The sequence below is a fragment of the Balaenoptera physalus genome (genome assembly GCF_965194825.1).
Source record: "Balaenoptera physalus genome assembly, chromosome: 15".
NCBI classification, from domain to species: domain Eukaryota; kingdom Metazoa; phylum Chordata; class Mammalia; order Artiodactyla; family Balaenopteridae; genus Balaenoptera; species Balaenoptera physalus.
Window position 1 is genome coordinate 65,892,558 of NC_138894.1, and position 21,656 is coordinate 65,914,213.

The 21,656-nt window shown below is 42.6% G+C and overlaps 1 protein-coding gene across 2 annotated transcripts in view; it reads right to left on the reverse strand.

Annotated features, from left to right (window-relative positions):
- TMEM178A (transmembrane protein 178A) overlaps positions 1-21,656 on the reverse strand; it is a 49,154-nt gene that overhangs the window by 25,601 nt on the left and 1,897 nt on the right. The window contains exon 1 of one of the 2 annotated variants that reach the window (XM_082427861.1): positions 897-1,035. The exons of the other annotated variant lie outside the window; for it this stretch is intronic. Within the exon in view, the coding sequence (XP_082283987.1) occupies positions 897-1,020 (124 nt within the window). The 5' untranslated portion in view covers positions 1,021-1,035. Of the gene's footprint in view, positions 1-896; positions 1,036-21,656 lie in introns of those variants that run through there. 2 annotated transcript variants of the gene reach the window in all.

Genomic DNA, 21,656 nt, shown 5'->3' on the forward strand with positions numbered 1-21,656 from the left:
GAGGGGGGAGGGAGGGAAGGATGGAGGGACAGAGAGGGAGAGAGAGAGAGAGAGAGAGAGGGAGAAAGCTATCTCCCACCTGCCACAGATGACCTATAAATACTGATGCCTTTAGCAATTTCCCAAGTACTCAGAAAAGAGCAGCTTACTGGAGAAAGGCTGCCCACTTTAGAGTGTGTTGGCAGTGTCCCAGGGCAAACGATCCTTAAAAACAATGCACTCTTGGCCCCTTCCAGGTGCCTTGATAGAATCCTTCAAATTGAGCTACACTTTCAAAAGTTTGTTTCCTTCATGAAGGTAAGCCCTGGATCGAGCTGAATTGACTAATTGCTACTGTACCTGGAGATGAGGAAAGCAACGTCTGGTAGAGCTCATTTATGAAAATATAGTCAAGGGCAATAGCTTTGCTCAGACTGTGGAAAAATTTAAACATATTTGCTGCTGTGAACAATGTTCTTGTATCCTCTTCACCAGATGAGCTGCTGGATTTATGCTGGGAGGTGTCACAGATACACATCAAGATAAATGGAAACTAGGAGCCCCTTTAAAGCCAGCCTTCAGGATCTAAAGGGAAAGCCTATTCTATTGCTGGATCACTGATAGAATTGTACTCCTGGGCTTTGACAGATGATTGAAATCAATTTCCAAAAACAATACAAACTGTTTTTTAAACGATATTTTCAACTTTTTCTAAGTAATGATCAAGGCTAAGCAATGATTAAGCAAAACTGACAAGTTTGAACTTCACTCCCTTTTACTATCGATACTTCAGTTTGCCCTCTCATGGTTAGGTGGCCTGGTGGGTGCCAGAGACTAGAAGCAAAGGAGCAATAAAATCTCCAGATTGGATGAATTATCAAGGATTCACTCCAACAAGAGCTGAGGATGGCACTCACCACCTTCCAGTGCAAGCACCTTACAGCAGAAGAAGCCAAATCTCAAAGCCATTTGCAGCAGCAGCAGGAAGATGACAGTCAGGACAGGACCGTTGTTTCTAGCAGCTTTTACACTATTTCCCATGTGTTCTGGCTCCTGCAACAGCTCCAGGCATCTCTAAATCAGGACATAAATCTGCAGCCAGATAAGCACACTTTTGAGACCCCCCAGAATTGCTTTAGTGTAGTTATAGGAAAAGGATAATCATGCTCATATTTATTATACAGGCTGTGATGCTGTATTGAAAGTGCCTTCTTATGCATCCTAGTTAGTTACATAAGGCAGATATCCTGTCCCTTTTACAAATAAGGCACTCACTAAGGCCCATAGCTAAAGAGTGATGATGATAATTTACCGAGGACTTGCTATGTGCCAGGTTCTATGCCGAGAGCTTTACCCACACTTCCCCCATGAGATAGGTTCTATTTTACAGAGGAGGAAACGGAGGCTCAGATAGGTTAAATAATCTGCCTGAAATCCCACAGCTAACAAGTGACAGAGCTGGCACTGCATTTGCATCTGCTTCCAGAACCAGTTCTTAGATATCTTAACAGACTTTGTCAGATGAGAGTCACTATGACTACATCTGATCATGCCTAATTAGTCCTCTTAAGTGAACAAGGACAGAGCAGGCAGGCACGGATTGACGCGTGGCATTGCTTTTCTCGTAATATTAATTTGTGTATTTCCATCCCCTTTGCTCTCACACTGCCCTCTACCCACAAGGAAGCACAAACAAAGACTGGAGGAAACCACTGTCCAAAGCGCTGCAGGCAAAGACTTCTTTCCCTGCTTGCCGAGCAGGTTTTCAGGTGCCTAAACCCTTAACTGAGGCAGAGGCAAAACAAAAGGGGCACAGGAGTGGCTGGGAAGACAGAGGAAGGTGTGGGAATCACGCGACGGGAAGGAGGGCCATTGGGGCAGAGATTCCACCCCAGAGCCCCAGACCCACATAGGTCCCAAACTGGGGGAGCGGTGTTGGGATTCAATACCTAAAGCGAGGATTGGAGGGGTAAACCTCGTCCTTGGCCAAGTGGAACCCACCTCCGAAGGGAATCTCTGTTGGAGGGAAGGCGGAGAGGGCCCACCCCACAGATGCACACTCCAGACTGAAGTCCCCATCCTTTCTCCTACCAGAACTACCCACCTACCCACATAGTTCAAGCAGCCAAGATAACCGTCGGGTGCTTGAGCCTGAAACACAAATGTACCTCTGGTCCAGTTCCAGTGACAGCGTGAAGGAGAGCTTTAATTCTCTTTCTGTTTTCCACCTGTGCTTATCACATCTAGTCGTCACAAGTCCTTGTCTGAGGATGAGGACAGGACGAGATAACTTGCATATAGTCTAGAGCTGTACCTTATTTACTTCAGTGCTCATTGCACCCTATAACGCACATGCGGCTGCGCGTGCCCACACACACACACACACACACACACACACACATTTCAGCCCACATCTCATCCAAACATGCCCACGAAATGTTTCCGACCCTAATTTTACATCAAGCAGCGTGAATGGCATAGACAACTGGGCAGGAAAAAAAAAAGTGCCAATAGGCAGTTTTGCTAAGCATCACTTCAATCAGCTATTTGAGGATACGGTACTAAGAACTCAGGAAGCAGGCAGAGTCGATCAGAATTACAAAAATTGCAGGTTAACCCCCAGCCCCCATTCATCCGGTTGGGTCAGCAGCCAGGCAACGAGCCTCTCCTCTGGTCCCCAGGCGGTCCCCGGGCCCCGTGCTCAGGGAGGCCTCTCCTCCAGCTGCCAGCTCAGCCCGGAGCGATAGCCCATTAGCATTCCTATCACTCCCCTCAACCCAAGGGGAAAAACTTCCAGCTGCCTCGTACTTAAGCATCACCCTCTCAGCACCATAAGCCTGAGCCTGTGCATAATTGACAAGGAATATGTTGATAAGGAGTGGGACTGTTCCAAGTTTCTGAAGGATGACTAGGTAATTAAAAGAAAAACCTAATTTAAGAAAATACGGAAGAAATGTTTTAAAACTCTCTCGCTGCATCCTTTATGGATTATTCTCTCTTACGGGGACTTCTGTTTTGCCTTTGTCTGGTTTTCAAAGCCTGAGGCTAGATCACCGGGGTTCCAGGGCATCCACAGCCCCCAGCCTCCTCTGGGGGTAACTTTAAAAGCCCCGGACTGGAAGCAGAAAGGCCTCCTCCGTTGCCCTGCAGAGCTCAGAAGCACCCGAGTCTGCTCAGGTCTGAGCACCTGGTGACTTCTTCCTCGGGATTTAGCACTGTGCCCTCCGAGGACCCTGGTACCCTGGCCGACAGCTGCCCCCACTTCTATCGGGCAGATGCAAAAGGACTCAGAGAACACCACGAATTCCCAGGAACACCAATGTGCAGAGGTAAAATCAGCCCCTGCAGGGCTCCCTGCTTCTGGCCGCACCGCTTCTCTGCCTGGCTGGTTTAAGGCCATACAACGAGCCAGCCAGCTGCCCAAATGCATCCTGAGACACGCAAACGGAAACCTGGGGCTCCACCACCGCACGCCAGGAGGTCCGTCACCTCCCAATAGACAGCCTGGACCAGCATGTTCTTCATTCCACACAGCCCCCTCTCCTCGAGGTTGACTTAACATTAAATTATGGCCCTACCCCCTGCTACCTTCAGGAAAATCTCTGAGTCTGAGTTAAAATGAGGCTGATAATGTTGATTTCATAGGCTATTCCAAGAACTATAGGCGATCACCTCTAATCCATGTCTCTGGCATTGCCCCACTTGGTGACTTGGGACGGACCTGGTCTCATCTAGCTTGATTTGTTGATAGCTTTTCTAACGTCAGCTCCTGGACCTTGTGATTTTCCCCCAAGCCAATCCTACCTGTAAATGAAAACGAACACAAGTCTCCCCCTCAGAGAGCTTAAAGTCTAGTGAAGGACAGTGGCATTATTGAAATGATAGCACAGACAGATGCCAAATCACAACTCTGACATAAGGGAGAAGCACACAGCGCTCGGAGAGCACAGAAGAGGGTGGCTGAGTGCTGAGGGGAAGGGGGAGGCCGTCCAAGAAGGCTGAGGCCCCAAGGACCAGCAGGATTATCCTCGTGGAACCGAAGGAAGCGCACGTATGAGGGCTCTGAAGAGGAAGGCCTGCGAGACTGGGCTGAGGAGGTATCGGGGAAGATGGCGCTGGAGAAGAGGATGGGGGCTAGATCGCGGAGAGCCTGAACGTGGATCGAGACTTGGCCTCCACTGTGAGACTCGGTGGAAGCCACCCCAGATTGCAAATGACCGGAATCGATGATCAGAATTGATTTTTTAAAACAAACCGGCCAGAAAACACTTCCCTCTTGCCCTAGCATGGAGAATGCACTGGAGGGGGCCCAGAGTCAGTTGAGTGATGGAGATCCCAGCAGGCCACTACAGAACTGTCCAGAGAAACAGGTTCCCGACGAGGGAAAGGCAGAGAAGGCCTCCTGCAGGGAACCTTGAAACGGGAGCCAGAGACAGCCAGGTCACAGGGGTGGTGGCATGAGAGGCAGGCGTGGGCATCCCAGATGGAAGAAGAGCAAAAGGGAAGGTGCAGAGGTAAGGAGTGTTCGGTGCTGTGTGAGATAGAGCGTGACGAGAAGCAAAGAGCTAAGAGGAGAGGTTGGCAGAGACCAGGAAGGAAAAGCTCCTTCCCCCACACAGCGAGGCCTCATCCAGCACGTCATCAGGAGCTGCAGAAGGATTTAAGCAGGGAAGTGATAGGATCAAGTTTTATTTCCGGGAGATGATTCCGTCAGGTAGACAAAAAAGGATACGAGGAGAGAGTCGAGTAGGAGAGATTAGTTAGCTAGAAGGCGATGCACCCACATATTAAAATACTTTGCAGATATTAAAAATGATTAAAATTGGAAAATTCTTGTGGCTCAATGCTGGCTACAAAGCAGTATATATCATATTATAGAAACATGTCTTTGTACATATATTTGCATAAAGACTGGATGAAAAGAAATCAAACTTTGAACAGGATTATATAACTAAGTTGGAGGGCTACAGTTGATTTTTGTTTTCTTCTTTGCAGTTTTCTGCAGTTTCTATAATGAGCGTGTGTTTATGAAAGTTCATAATTAGAAAGAAAGATGTAAACTACATGGAGGCAGCATGAATGGTCCTATCAAACTGATAGCAACAATTTACATTTCAAGAGTGTGTGATATTTAGTGACCCTACATCTTAAGCCACAAGATAAACATCATTCTCTCTGTGTTCACAGAGAGAAAAATGAAAAACAGGGAAGCAAAATGATTCATTTAACATGACACAAAGGGCTAGAGGCAGAAGCAGATAGGAACTAGGTAGATGCATGTACTCTTGACCTGGTTCAATTCTTTTTTTGCTGAGAAATTATTTTAACAGAACAGGTCATGCACAATCCAATAATTAAGATAGCCAAAATAATTAGAACCAGCCCAACAGACTGCATGATTATCAGCCCAAATCAATAAAGAAGAAGTCAAAGCCGCGGATAAATAAGGCCTCAGGCTACGCTGCTACAAGGACTGTAATTCCAGAATCCTGAGAGCGATTATGACAGTATTTTTCTAGAAGTCAGGAGGGGCCAGCCTTAGAAGGGAAGAAAGCAGATGTTGCTTCCACACTGTACCCATCCTCATCCTTCCCGATGGTGTTAAAAGAGAGGAAAATTCTAGCATAAGTGGGACACAACGGTGGCTCACTTAACTCCCATGCCAAAATGGGTGGCACAGTCCTGTTTCTCTAATTACCGATCATCTTCTGGCTTTTCCCCACACCCCCAGGAGTTACATAAACACAATCCTGGATGAAGCCACAGCTACATATATTGGACCCTCCTGGCTTCCTCCTGCCCAGGAGGAGCTCCTATCCCCCTCTTGGGCAGGGGAGCTGTAGTCCAAGGATAGCACCAGGCCTGACTGCTTTTCTCCCATGAGTGCCCAGAAAACACAGCAAAGAGAGCCCCACGGGAGACTGGCCCATGTGACATTCATTCATTCATTCATTCGTTTATTTATTTATAAACTTCAGAAAAGCTCAGAGAAAACCAGTGGTATTTTTTTAATATGGCTCCTACAGCCTAAAATAACATTCTTGGCTTTGCTGGGTGGGAGAGGGGAGATCATGGGGAGGGAGGATGGAGGAGGTAGGAGGCTGCCCCAAATTGCCAAGCTTGCAGATTAAAGAAGTGCAAATTAGTCAGTGTCCAAGTTTATGCTGAAAAGGATGACACTGTATTTTGCAAGCTAATAAAGCGGCATGTACATGTAAATACACAGAAATGAATAACCAATTTACATTTTCTTAAGCTACCCCGCAAGTGGTCCCGAGGATCAAAAGAATAACAATTAACCAGTTCAGCATCCATGGGTCCTAATTCAACATTGCCACTGCCAATCCCCCTGTATCTGCTTCATCTAAAGAAGGCAGTAATGGGCTGTCATGGTGGAGAATGGCTGCAAGCCAAGGCTGTGAACAGGATGACCTTGTGGGACGCCCTACAAATGAGACTTGGCCCTGCCTGTCAATCACCTGGACACTGTCACAGATCCGCACACCTGCCCTCTTGTTGACACTCTTCTATTTCTGAGCCCTCTTGTAGTCCCTTGGGCTGTGTCATTCCCGCCCAGCTCTCATTCTTATTTTCTCCTCTAGGAAGGATGGTCACAAACATTACACCATTCCATAAATAGGAAGAGCCAGACACCTCGATACTGTACTTATCCAAGGGCCGCTTACTGCAACACAGAACACCCCAAAGGCCTCAGGCAGTGACCTGAGGAAGTCCCCAAATCTTCACTCTCAGGGGTGGCTCCTGAAACCTCACCTGGTGACTATTTGCCCTAACTTCAGACCTCATTCCAGCTTGCTTCATCTATGACCCCCTGTTCCTAGCCCACTAGAAGCAGCAAAGTGGAATACAAAAAGGGGCAGCTCGAGACAGACAACGGAAACAGAAAGAAGTGATATTTAGAAAAGCAGCAAGCACACACACACACACACACACACACACACACACACACACAAATCAGAACCTCATAATCATTTTTGTGTAAAGGACGGTGTGCTGCGTCATTTGGTTCTGAGGCACACAGTTCTCCACACCTCTATATTCCCCAAGGGGACCTGGCTATTACATCATAGTTCATGGCAACAACCTTGAGTCACTCAGCAAAAGTTAAATTTAGTGCTCTCTGTTTCAGAAAGCAGAGATGTGCATAATGCATTGAATAATATATCCATCCAGTCAGATAAAAACAAGTTTTTGAGGCACAGAAAGGTAGGTTTTGGCTCTCTGGAAAACTCACCCTTTCCTTCCTGATGCTCTAAATAAATCATAAAAGGTAATAATCTGGAAAACTCTTTGAAATCATGAAGTTCAACTTTAAAAATGAGAAGCTGAGATCTAGAGAGGTTTAAATGACTTGCCAAGGTCCCACGGGTGGCAGAAAAGCCAGGACCAGGACCACAGCTCCCAGTTCCCAGGGTTGCTCATCCCCCACCCCCCGCCCCCTCCATGGGGCCACCTTCCCCTCCGTATACAAGCAGTAATTAACAGCAGTCCCAATGTTATTCTCCTCAGTCACGTATGCTTAGTCAGAGAACATGTCTCCTTTTTCTCTTTGTAAAAACTGCTTTGGGTTATGAGAAAGGAATCTGCTGTGTAAATTTAAAGTGCTTTTTCTCATGAATTCCATGAATATCACACTCCTCGTCATATGGCTTCTACAGAGTGATTTCAGTTCCCTAGTTCATAATCTCCCACAGACTTTGTAAGACTCTTCCTAGTGTTACTGTTTGTAAAAGGAAACAAACAAAATTCCAAAAGAATGAAGAGACTTTCTAAGAATCAAGAGACCAAAGTTAAGACGGTTATGTGATGACTCTCATTCTCCATGGGGTTGCCTCTCCCCTATCTTCCCCATCACCATTCAGTGCAGTGTTGTTAACCTGTTTTGAACAGGTTCTTTTTTCCTTCCTCTTAGATAAACTTCGAAGTCTTCCAAATGACCAAAATGCTTATGATGGGGCAAAGGTGAGGTAGTACGCTTGCTACCTTGGACCATATCCACTCTTGTCTTCTGGAACTCACACTCTCTCTCAATAAGAATCAGCCTGACCGTGATGGGGATGATACAGATGATTGTCTTGTCTACCTCATCTCTGCTCTGTGTGGAAGGATTTAAGTAAAAACTCGTCCAACCAAGCATCAGAAGTAGAGCAGCAGATCTGCCATTATAATCATTGCCATGGATGCCTAAAGAGGTTTACCTGGGCATATCCTTTCATCTACATAAAGGAAAACATTGGGGGTCAAGGAAAGTCATATCATGTTCAAATTTTTTGAATAGGGCTTTCAGTGAAATTAACTATTATGCCAATTACAACGTGTGGCAAGCCACCTAAAATATCATCTGAGGGGAAAAAAGAAACAAGCGAATAATCAAGATTCATAGTATGAATTAAAGTGGTCAAATATAACTTCCAGGTATTTAACACAGCGTATTAAATTCAGAAAGCATATCTCTAAAACTTTTGAACAAAATGAATCATGATAGATAACTGTGGACTTCTATTTAACTTCACGTGGCTTGTGAGTATTAAATATTCTCATGAAGCAAAAAAGGAATAAACCTAGGATTTTTTTACCTGTAGTAACAAAAAGAAAGTATATGATTTTTTTTCTTCCATCAAAATCTCTCGAACTTCTTCAAACAAATTAAAAATGAGCAAGTAAGGCAAAATTTAAATTATACGATGCAGTTTTCTAAAGGGTACTCCTTTTTTGCTCTCTATTATGAACTCTAACTTCAGTTTCTAAAACCAGATATAACTTATTATTACCAATTCCCTGTGAAATTATCTAACAAGGAAAAAGTTATACAGTTCAGTCCTTCCAACCAAATGGCAAACATTGCTCCTACAGAAGAGAATTCCTGGAACAATATAGAAAGTCCTGTTCTCTCCTTTGAAACCCTCAGGAAATGAAAAAGAAAATTAGCAATAAGAAAGCATGTCGCATTCAAAAGAGCAAAGGAAAGGCATGTGGGTGAACAACTGAAAAGAGAGAAAGGCTCTCAGATTTGGATTGTCCTAACACTTACCTGCTTCTAGGGAGAACCGACCTTTTTCTATCCTTACACTTTGTGGAGTTAATTAAGCTGCTGTTTGCTGGGCACCCTATAATTACAGCCAGTTAATGCTGCAAGAGACCCAGCAGGTTACACTGATCCAACCTCTGTATGTACAAATGAGAAAATGAAGATCTGCAGAGGTGAGGTGACTTGCTCAAGGTCACATAGCTAGTTAATAGCAGAGGGAAGAAGATGCCCCAAATCTCTGACTGCTGTCACCTCAATAACCTTCAAAATAAACCTGCTGAAGGGGAGATCATTTCAGCACACCAGAAAAGCCACCAGTCTCTCGGAGAGCTATCTCAGCTTGAAGAGTCCGAAGAGCGCACTTGAACCCCAGATGCTCCTCCAGGCTTTCTTTCAGCATACAGGAGCCTCCCTCTTAAGACGTCGGACACAGCATCAGAATAGCTCAGTAAGGAGCCTGACGGAGGGCAGTCACCAAGAGTTTTTCAGAGATTCATTCTAGCTACTGTGCTTTCTGGTGAAAGGAAGTATGTAACTGGACTTGCAACAGTTTTACTGAAAAACAGAATATTTACTAAGTCAAAACTGTACAAGAAAATACTTAGAATAAACCTAGGAAAACACTACCCATCTATTGAGTTCCTAGTATCTGAAAACCACCCAGCTAGGTCCTGTGAGAGAACAAAGGAACAGTTCCTTGAAGGTAGGGACTTCCAATGGGGTAGAAGCAGAAAGACAAGAAAATCGCAATAATAATGTAATCCTTTTGTTAAGGATTAAGAACATTTTATGAGGCAAATCCTCCATAAAAAGCACCCTGTTAGTATTATGCTGATTTCTGGAATACTTTCAATATAAAAGCCACCATAAACGCTTCTTTTTTTACATATATTACTACTACTGCTTTTTTTTAATGCCAATTACTTCATCTTCTTTGAGTTAATTATTAGTGTCCTAGTCCCTGAAAGATTAGAATAAGTCTCTCTTCTCCTTGTCCTTGAATTGAACGAGAAACTCTGGAGTGGGTGAAAAAGAATGGACCAGATATGACGGTGATTTGAATCAATCCAGTGGAATTTTTTCAACAGCTATTCTATGGGAAGATCGCCATGTGCCAGATACTGAGCTGGGTGGCATCCATCCCCAACCTTAAGGTAGGGGGTAAAGTGGACAAGGAAATAAACCACAATACAATGTAGGAAGTACTCTAATAGTACAAAGCACACTGGGGTCCCAACTAATAAAGCAATTAATTCTGCAGGTAATGAGAGACTAAGGGGAGAGTCAAGGAAGTCTAGAGAGGAGATAACAATGGCACTAGGAAGCTTTCAAGGAAGAGCGACCAGATGGACAAGAGAAGGTGACATTTCAGGCAGAGGAAACAAGTTCCACAATGACACAGAGTGAAGGGAACATGTATTGAGGGAAAAGCAAATGGTCTGGTGGAGCCTGACCCTAGATTAATTGGAGAAGTGTCTGGCTACACAACCAGAAAGGGAATTGGAGCCACATGGCAAAGGCTTTTTTATGACCTTCGAAGAAGTTTAGACTTGTAGATGTGGACAGTGCAAAACCATCAGAGATTTTGGTTTTGGTTTTGTTTTGGTCACATTTTTTAAAGTGTGTAATTCCTTGTCCTTTAGTATGTTGTACAACCATCCCCACTATCTATCTCCAGAACATAGGTATCAACCCAAAAGAAAACCCTATACCCATGAAGCGGTCACTCCACATTCCTCCTTCCTTGTTTTCTGTCTCTATGGATTGGCTTATTCTGGATATTTCATATAAATGGAACCATACAATACTTTGCCTTTTGTGTCTGGCTTGTTTCACTGAGCATAGTGTTTTCACGGTTCATCCGTGTTGTGGCATGTATCAGTACATCGTTCCTTTTTATAGCTGAGTAATGTTCCATTATATAGACTTAGCACATTTTGTTTATCCATTCATCAACTCATGGACATTTGGGTTGTATCCACCTTTTGGCTATTATGAACAGTGCTGCTATGAACATTCATGTATAAGTTTTTGTTTGAGTCCCTATTTTCCATTCTAGGATATATTCCATTCTAGGGTATATTCCTAGGAGTGGAACTGCTGGATCATTGAGTCAGTCTATTTTTAACTTATTGGGGAATCCATCAGACCGTGATTTTTAATCAAAGGAAAGACATGATAAGATTTTATTTTAGAAAGATAAACCTGATAGATATTTAAAGAAACAAGATCCCAGAGAGCTGGTTCCCCAAAGATCCACCATAGTTGTTCACTTGCTCCTTCCTACTTTCCTCTCTTTCCTGCCTCCTCACTTGTTTTTTTTCTTTTTGAACCTACAAATTGGCATGCAAGCTGGTGGTCCAAATATATGTCCTCCCACATACCTTGTGGCTCTACACCATCTTTTGAGGCTTCTATGCTAACACCCTGCTAGCTCAGCCCATCTGCAATAGTTCAGATTGTTTTCTTGCTTTGTAATTCCTGCTCTAAAGAGGTATCAAGCTTTAATAAATAGGCCTCTCAGTTTCAAATGAGAGGTCCAAGAAGAGCATAGCAATTCCACCAGGAAAGATGAAGTGCCCCAGAGTGGTTTGACTTGAACATTCCTGCCGAGATGCCTGAGCTGCATCAGAATACACGCTCCCTCCATCCCACTCCTCCAAACACAGGATCATATGTTGCTAAATAACCACCTCCGCAGGTGGCCTTCCAGGTGTGTAACAACACTGACCTCGTCAATACAATGTGTATTAAATTGATAACAACTGCACTATCAGATCTTGGAGTACATGAAAATCCCCTAAAATGCACAGTTTTGAACATTTTACATCCCATTTTTTAAAGTGCAATTATGAATAAGCCTCCTTAAAAACAACCATGCAGTCCCTGGGGTACCAGAGGTTAAAGAGTCCCTAACAGCTCTTCGGCAAGCAAAGCACAGGGCTTTCAGGGTGCTTTGACATGCCCATGAAGAAGAGCAAAATATGCGGCCCCCAAATATGCCACTTTGACATAAGAATTATTCTGAGCTGAAGCAATCGAGAAGAAGCAGATACAAGAAAAGCTTTCTGCCCTTCTCCTAAAAGCAGGACATAAATTTATAAAGGTGCCCCCTCCTTCTTCTCTGTACTAGGAAGGATAGAAGTGAATTACCGGAGATAAGTCTAGACCTTTATCAGCCAGAGATGGTACCAGAGGAATCTACATAAAGATCCTTGCTAATTCTAGCCCTGATCTACCATTAGTTTCTCCTTATATTTGCCTTCCCACAATTTGTCAGCCCTAGAAACTCAGTCCTTTTCCTTTGTCTTATTACTTCCCTAAAAATGTATTGTTCTTAAAAATAAATAAATAAAAAATAAATTTAAAAAAATGTATTGTTCTTTCGTTAAGATGCCATATAAACCCAAGTTCTAACCACCACTTTGAGTTACCCATCTCTGAGGGCTCCATATGCATGACGCACGTTAATAACTTCTGTTTTTCTCTTGTTAATCTGTCTTTTATCAGTCAATTTATAGGACCCAACCTGAGAATTTAGGAATATAGTGGAAAAAGAGGTTTTTCCCTCCCCTATTCCCATGAGGGCAGGATGTGGGGAGAGAGAATACGGTAAATCTGGAAGCGCTAGCAAGAAATCGGGGTTCTCCTCTCAGTCCTGTTCTCCCTATGGAATGATCACAGGTAGGACGGTACTGACATTTGGACTTTCCGGCTGTGGACACAACAGCCATGTCTCCTGAGCTAACAGTAGCCAGACTTTGTTCAGGTGTCAGACAGGCAAGTGCTTCCTGGGGAGACTGAACCCTTAGCCACTGTCAGGGGAAGCTTGATTGGTCTAAGGGAATCACCATAATCCCATTCTACTCGCCAAGGATTGGTTTAGGAATGGTCATGTGACATAATTCTAACCAATGAGGCCTGTGGGAAATCTTCTGGGAGACTTCTGAGACATTACACTCATTTTAAGAATGGTTTAGGAAAAAGGGGCATGGCCCCTCTCTCCTGCTTTATTAGCCTTTGAACTATTGCTATGTGATGAAGTGACTGGCACTCCTGCTGACGACCAGCAAGAGACAAGCCTGAAGGCAAAATCGTCCCTGTTGCGACAACTAAAGCCCAACAGAATTCAATCTTTAATTAACCAGCCTAGGTACAGGCTTCCTCCAGAGTTCTTGTTATGGGAGATGATACACTTTCCTTGTAGGTTAAGCCATTTTTATTTGGGTTTTCTACTATTCGGCACTAAAAGATCCTTAAATGATAAACCCACTTATGTGAGTGGATGAATGTTTATCAAGCACTTTATTAATTGCATTTAAAAAAATTAGACTGACAACCCAAATTATAATGTTTCACACCTGACCTTTTCAGGAATTAAAAACAACTCCGGAAAGCTACATATATGGGAGAATACTTAGCCAGGGGGGATAAAAAATTAGGTCTGCCATTTTAACCTGCAAATAGAACTGGATGAGTGCTAAAACAAGAACTGTGTGATAATTTAGGAAATAAAACCATGCTCTCGAAAATACCCATGCCACAAATTTCCGAAATGAAAATCTGGGGCATATTAGTAAGAAGCATCAATTTCTCCCATGGCATAATCAAATATGACTGCAGAATCATCTTGTATGTGTGGTTTACTGAATAGTGAGCTACTCTGTTTAATGCCTTTCAGGGGCCCTCAGACAGATTTATTTCAAGAACTCTGTCACACTTGGAGGGCAAACAAAACTGTGACCTTTTATGATTTCTCCTGTCATTTTTTTTTTAACTTTCTCAAATCAGGTATGTTGGGACCTATTCATAAGGCTAACAGGTAATGAGTTATTAATACAGCTCCCAATTTCCAAATCAGTGGTGGTGCCTGGGGACGACTTTGGGAGACTGGAGTACGCATGCTCAGAGTGTCCACCAGCTCCCTGTACCAGCCTCACCCCTGAAAAATACACAGCCTGGATAAAGCCCCCACTGCCACAGCCAATCAGACGGCTGTCTCTAAGCCTCCTCTATACAAGATCAAAGGGCCTCCCCTGTCCAAAAGCTAGACTCCGTTTTATAAATTAAAACTGATCAAGATTATGCTGATAACAACATGCCCTCCCTCACAGGCATTCTGAAAACACACGCTCAGAGAGAAAAGGAGGGAGTCAGAGCTGGTATGCTAGGAATTGCATGTAATTGACAGAAGTTTGTAGCGCACATGAAAATCCTCTTATCACGGCATCACAGTAAAAAAAATTGGGTGAGGATCATGGCTCAAAGTTCCTTTCAACTCTGTGAATCTTTGATTCTACATGTGCTTACCCATTTTCCTCCAACCAATTTGAGTTTCTTTCAGAAAGAAAAGGTAACACTTGAGGAAAAAAGGAAAGAAATACATGACTTTGAGGCTTCTTCAGCAGACATCTTCTGGCTGGATTTTATCTTTTACTACTGAATAGTAAACAATTTCCTTGTGCCCATTTTGTTTTGTTTGTTTCAAACACCTGAACAGAAAGACAGTATTTTTCAGTCAGTGTGGCTTCTCCTGCCACTCTAGTTCAGCGTAGCTCTTTATTTTTCTAGCATTTGTTCGCTTTAGCTTCTTTCAACCAACACTTCCACTGTCTGAACACCAAACAAACTCTCCCTAAAATATGTTAGATGCTAAGGATTAAATCACCTGGAATAAGTGATTAAGTATCAGCGGCATAAAACAAACATACTGAGCTTCAGTTGGCCCAGACTCACTTATTATCATTGGCCATTGTATTTTTAGTTTCTTCCCCCCCTACAGTTTATCTTCTGCTAGGTCAAACTGTCTCTCTGATGATGAGTTCCATAATTTTTCAAACCCATGATCAGTGATCGATTCTGTTGCTTTTCAGGATAACCTCCTTGAGTACCATTTAACAGGATGCCCATGCTGAAAAATTCCATGACAACTGTAAACATGACTGTAAGCAGTTTTCAAAATTGTGAGAACATAAGAAATGGCATTCGAACTCAAATTAACCAACAGCCCCATCCGCCTGCTCAGACCCTCTTCCTCGCTACTCTGGGGGTCCTTAGAGAAACCACAACCTCACGGGGCAAGGAGGATACCGCACCCGTGTTTTTCACTGAGCAGCCTCTTATTTGCAAAAGCAATTCGTTTCAACACTCAGTAACATTTGTTGACTGATTTCTGAGTGAAGCAAATGTTTACATCCCCCGCACCAAACAAAAATTCCTTAAAATGTAGACAAGAGAGATCCAAGTCACATACAGCCTCCCACCCCTACCCTCATGCCCCACTCTCCCAATCTTGCCTGTTATAGACACTAAGGATACAAGTCAGTGCTTACTGGCATGGCAGATGGAGGCATCAGTGTTGATTTACAGTTGAGGTACCTGTTGTGAAGGGACAATGAAGCCTTCTGGAATTATCTATACATCCAGAATTTCCCACATACTTCTGGAATCGCTTCCCTGTCTACCTATATGGTATCAAATAACCTGGAGAAACCAAAAGGGAACATATTACAACCCTTTGGTCCTTAGAGGAGAAATGAGTTGATTGATTTTTTCCCATGAACAAAATACTTAAAAGTCTGAACACTGGGGGACATCCAGCAAGTTACAGAAAATAGTTCAGTGTGTCCTCAGTCAGTCAAGATAACGGAAACTGAAATATGGTTTGTACTGTTCCCCTGTGTTCACTTGCTAATGCATTCCCTGATGGGTGTCCCCATGACATTATTATTTGGTCTGCAGTCGGCTTATCTGGCTGAGTTACAAGAAAGATGGAGTGCAGCCTGTAGTTTCCCCGTACTCTGCAGCAAACAAAGGCTGCCAGCTTCATGACGGCCGATGTGGGCTCTCTCAGGCTCCAAGAAGTTCAGCTACATCTTTTTAGTTAAAACTTGCAATAAAACAGATTAATCACTGCAATCACTTTTAACCAGAGGGAAACACTGTAAGAAAGTGAAAAAATAAACCATCATAAATTTTACCAGGTTTTGAAGATAAAGTCCATTTTCTACTGACAAACACCTTTATTTTGATAAAAATCTTTACAACCAGTTGTGCAAAGCTTTAGACAATAGCAATGGTGTAGTTTTTTAAAAAATATTAATTGTAGAAAAAACTAATTTGTTAAACTTAAAGCAAGTCTACAGGGTTAGAATGATCTTATCTGAATTGCCCCAAACTACTGAACTAATATTTTACACCAAAGGAGATACATTTGCTATTTGTATTATTTGCCAAACCTCCAGTTTGTTTTCAACTTTTTCCTTCATTTCACCAGTTGCTTTTGCAAGGGAGAGGGAAGTGAAGGGGATGGCCAAATCTGATTATTTTTATTCTTTTAACCAGCAAATAATACAGGAAAATGGGCCTCAGATGGTCACTCAATTGAGTGTCAAAGAAGGACAGTGGAATCTCTCTGAAAGATAAGGTGGACACAAGAAAGATGGGCTCAGGAATAAGGACAGAGTCAACCCGAGGTCACAGTTTGCTTGGCAGAGGTCAGAGGTCAGTAACCTGGGGTATACCACACTGCAGGTGGGCTCAAAGAGGAAAGGAGAGTTCACCGTTGGTAACTGTTGGGAAAACCCTAGGACCTGCCTAAATTCCTTCAATGTTGCCGCTTCCCATGGTCTCCCATTTAGCATTGACACTGGGAGACTCGGTTACTCCCTCAATGGAATAACTTCCAGATGCTCCCCAAACAAAAACATATCTTCTATGGCAATCAAGAACACTTGCAATTATGAGCAGTCTGCCTGATGGGGTTTAACGGCTCTTTTTGAGCTTTGAAAAAGAAAAATCAGGAGCTAAGGAAAAAATCACAGCCACTCGGGTATAACTGGATGTGAACTTTCTACGGCATAGCAAAAAACTCTTCTGTTTTTCCCCTCAAGGCCATTGCTAAATGTTATCCATGAGACATGGTGGATACAAATGTCACTGACTCTGGCAATTTTGATCACAAACCACTTAAAACACCAACCTCTTTTGTGTTTATGAATCACTTTTAAAATGTGACTTCCCGGTGCAGATGGAAAGAATGGAAGCAAGTATCTTTTTTATTGATAGCAGAGAGGCAAGTAAGAATCTAGTTTCTATGCAAGATAACCTTCAGGAGTGTTAGCAATAGGATGTGTTGAAACATAGGGTATCACACTTGGGTAATACTGTGTCTAATGTCAGAAATGATACAGAAGTAAAATGCATCTTCTTCTCTCCCCTGTGCAAGATGAATACGTGTGATACAACGGTGGCCTGGAAAACCCACCACAGAGGTCAGCCATGACAGTAAACAAACAATCCTTCTTCTGCCCAGATGAGAAACTCAGCTTTGCTGATGGGCAGTGAGAGAAGCAGTCTTCCAAGAGGAGTGTATACATGCCAGGGGGTACACAAGCAGTCCTTTGGAAAGTGTGGGTGAAAATAGTTGAACTTCTTTTTCTGTTTATTACCCCATCCCTTCAAGGTTTGCTTTTGTCTGTGTTTCATGATGTATATGTCAGAACAGTCCATGCACCTAATTTTAAAATGAATAAATATAAATTACATAGAGTGAGGCTTAAGACAAGTTTGGAGACCACTGCCTTGAGAAGTAAAGAAAGAAGAAGGGGGCTTCCCTGATGGCGCAGTGGTTAAGAATCCGCCTGCCAATGCAGGAGACACGGGTTCGAGCCCTGGTCTGGGAAGATCCCACATGCCGCGGAGCAACTACTGAGCCTGCGCTCTAGAGCCCACGAGCCACAACTACTGAAGCCTGCGCGCCTAGAGCACGTGCTCCGCAACAAAAGAAGCCACCACAATGGGAAGCCTGCGCACCACAACGAAGAGTAGCCCCCGCTCGCCACAACTAGAGAAAGCCCACGCACAGCAAGGAAGACCCAACGCAGCCAATACATACATACATACATACATACATACATATATACATAAATAAATAAAATTAAAAAAAAAAAAAGAAAGAAAGAAGAAGGAAGTCTTAATGATATCCCCAGCACCCCGAAAACTGAGGAATCCCTTTGCCAGCAGCATCTTCTGGTCCAAGAGAAGGTCTGAGAACAGTATGTGAACGAATGAGTCAGGGAAGAGAAACAGTGCTTGCCTCTCAGATTTCCCAGATACATCTGCTCTTGGGAGATAATTATTCTAACACAAATGATACTTTGGTCTACAAATGAGCTGGAGAAAATCATCAATCTATTTCTGTGTCAGGTAGTACGTAGTGGGTCCTGTACAGACTATTAATTTCATGGAAAATAAGCCAACAGGGGAAACAGATATATCATTAGCAGAGTGAAGAAGAGACCCAGTGAATTCCTACCAATCCTCCTACTTTCTTTTACTTGCAGAGAGCAAAATGACAAAGTATTTATGTCCTACTGTCTTTGATATCTCTGTTTATCTCATTAAAGGAAAAATGCTTCTGAAACCACAAGGACATGTTGTATTTCAAGTTTCAAGAATTCAATCCCAAATGATTTATCCAAGTTAACAGTATGCCTACAGAATTATAATCTTCACACTGCTGAAATTCTATCCCTTTTAATTTCATAAAAACAAAACACTACAACATTCATTTTCCTTTTGTTTATTGCAGGCAATATATAATATTAGGATTTGGTTTACATAAACAAAGTACATATATTTGAAAAATAGTGTTAATTGTTTTTAATGAAAATTTTTAATTGAAAAATTTTTTTCAATTAAAGTTAAGGCTAGTAAGAACAGTTGGCACTTTTGATATCATTTCAATGACTAACTCCTATTCAAAATTAATTTCTCCAAAGTTCCATATAATGTATTCACAAGACTCATCAATGTTTATTTATTAAACTCAGTGTTTTCAGTAACTGAAAGAAGCATTATAGAATGTTTCCAACTGAGTCTCCTTCCATCTGTCCTCCTATTTTAATGTTCAACCAGTAGTTTAAACATAAGAATTGCACTTGGAACAGAATGGCCGGGCGTCCCCCAAAGGGTACAGCTCTCCATCACTCTGCACTGTACTTTCTGTCACGTACTTACCAGCTCTAGCAGCTTGCACAGTGCTCTTCCCACAGCCTACTAAGAGTAGTGACTGTATAATCCACTAGAAAATAACTCCACCACTTGATATAAACTATTAGGGCAGGCGTTTTTATCCATTTTGTTCAATCCTGCATCTTCTATACCTAAAACAATACCTGACTTTCAATATAGATTTATTGAGTGAATAAACTGGATGAATGAAGGAATAAAGAATCTACTCCTTAAACCCATTCTCTCAAGTTCCTACCACAAGGCTCCTTCAACTATTCTAGCCCCCCTATTGCTGGGTGGAGGACGACTTCATTTGCATACGGATGACTTCATTTGCATACTTATCAGAGACTGTCTTTACTTTGACCAGCAAAGCTTCCTTAGCAACAAAAGTTAACTGCAAGAAGGGTCTATATATGGAAGAATAAGTTAGTCAATTGACCAGCTCAAACACAAAAGAATCCCCACATGTGAGATCTCCCTAATATGACCTTGCACATAATAGCCTTTTGATGGGCATTTGTTTTATTGGATAGTAAACTATGGTAATATAGTGTGAACTTAATATCTCTACAGCATTTGTAAGTTCCCATGTTATCCCAGTGGGCAAGATAGTGAAACGTGGATTAGTCAGTACAGTAAGAGGAAAAACAATGGTATGCAAACTGTGCTGGTGACTGGTCTTTCGTTAGCCTGGGAGAGTAGCATCGAGTTCTAGTCTTGGTCCTTAATGGATTTATCTATAACTTTACTTCCATTCTTATTGAAGGTCCTGGTTGGAAGTCCAATCTAGACCTTCTAGGGTCACTCTGGGCTAGAAGTAAACAGAATCATAATGAAAGGGTAACAATCAGAGTTTGATGATTTTCCCAAATACTTGTCCCAATGAGACCGCTGCTCTTCTGGCTCATGTGATTTCTCTTTAAGTAGAAGAACACTACAGAGCCTATATGTTGCATTTCTAAGCGATTCTCTTATTCTCCACATTGTCTGTTTCTTTTTCCTCTACATCTCTCAGAAATATTTGCCCAGCCTCCAGGAAATGCAAACAATTCCAATTGTGAGAGGTCTTCCATATTATCAACTCTACATTTTCCCCTCTGTAACTTTCACCCACCTCCTGGCTTTGTGCTCTAAGTCCACACAAAGAAAGTCTGACCTCTTTTTCCCTCAAAAGCTCATTAAGTATGTCAGGCACTTCTTGTGGCCCTTTCCTCCCCTCCCCACTCTCCCATCTGAGTCTACTTTTCTTCATTTCCTATCGTTAACATTTCTAAATCTTAGGACTCATAAGGTAGTTCAGAGAAGAAAGTAAGAATGAAATGTGGGACCCTAGTTGTCCAAATTTTTAAATTAGATGTCATGTTGATTTCTAGTTATACAGGGCTCATTTAAGAAATTCATACCACAGCCACAGATGTCAAAACACACCACAAATGCCAAATTCATATCACAGATGCTAAAACAAAGGTAATAATGTTTACCTAACATGGGTGTCAAAATCATCTGTTGAAATTATTCTTAGAATCACAGAATTTTAAAGCTGTTCATTTCACCCATTCATCTCACAGATGATGAAACTGAGATCCAGAAGAGTTATGTAGGTAGCCCAAGGTAGATGAGTAGCAATACTGAAAGTACTTGAGGCTCTTTTGGCCATCTCCCAAACAACAAATTATGATCCTATAACGTACTGAACGTCTGTCATTTCCTCCAAACTCCTCATGTCAATAATGTCAGCGCATTAACTTCCCAGGAAGCTAAATTTACATTGCTATTAGTACAACAATGACAGATTTTAGAACTAGAAAATCCCCTAAAGAACAGTGAGCCTTCCTACTATGAACTAGAAAACTGAAGGCCAAGGAGGCCTGGACACTTGTTGAAGGAAGCCCTGCGATTTAGCAGTAGAGCCAGCAATGGGGCCCAGGTCTTCTGATGACAACCTAGAACTCTTTAGTATCCTACAAAAAGGATTAGCTAAACACCATCAGTATTACAAATCTGAAATCATTTTAATCCAAACTTTCATTTATGACTAGAAAACTGTAATTTTTTTAATTAGCACACAAGTTCTGTCTTAGGGAAGTGCTAGGCTGGACAACCGTTTGTCAGAAAGATGTAGAAGAAGGGAGTCTGAGCAATGGGGGGGAGGTTGGATTGAATGCCTGCTAAAGTCCCTTCAGCCTCCAGGATTATTCGATTCTGAACTTCCCTGGAGCTCAGCACCTCAGCTAGCCAGGCCAGGTGGGGAGGCAGGGAATGTGCAAGTGTCCTGTGGGACACCCACTCCCCGCCGGCCGTCGTACTGAATGAACTCTACCCTGCTGTTTCAGGCATTATTCTATATCCAGTTTACACGCAATCAAATACTCTCGGCACTGGAAGAGTGTAAGGAAATGCAGCTCTGTCATTTCCAAAGACAGACTACACTGCTTAGCTTTCAAAATTGCCTTGCCTAAACGAGCATTCCATAACCAAACCTCCAAATTCAGCTTTTACAGTTTGTTCATGTACTATGCTACTATCAAAATTAATTATGCAGCATCTTCATGAGGAGAAATCAGATTTGGATGTGAGTTAGGAGAGGAAAGAATACAGCGCCCTTCCCAAA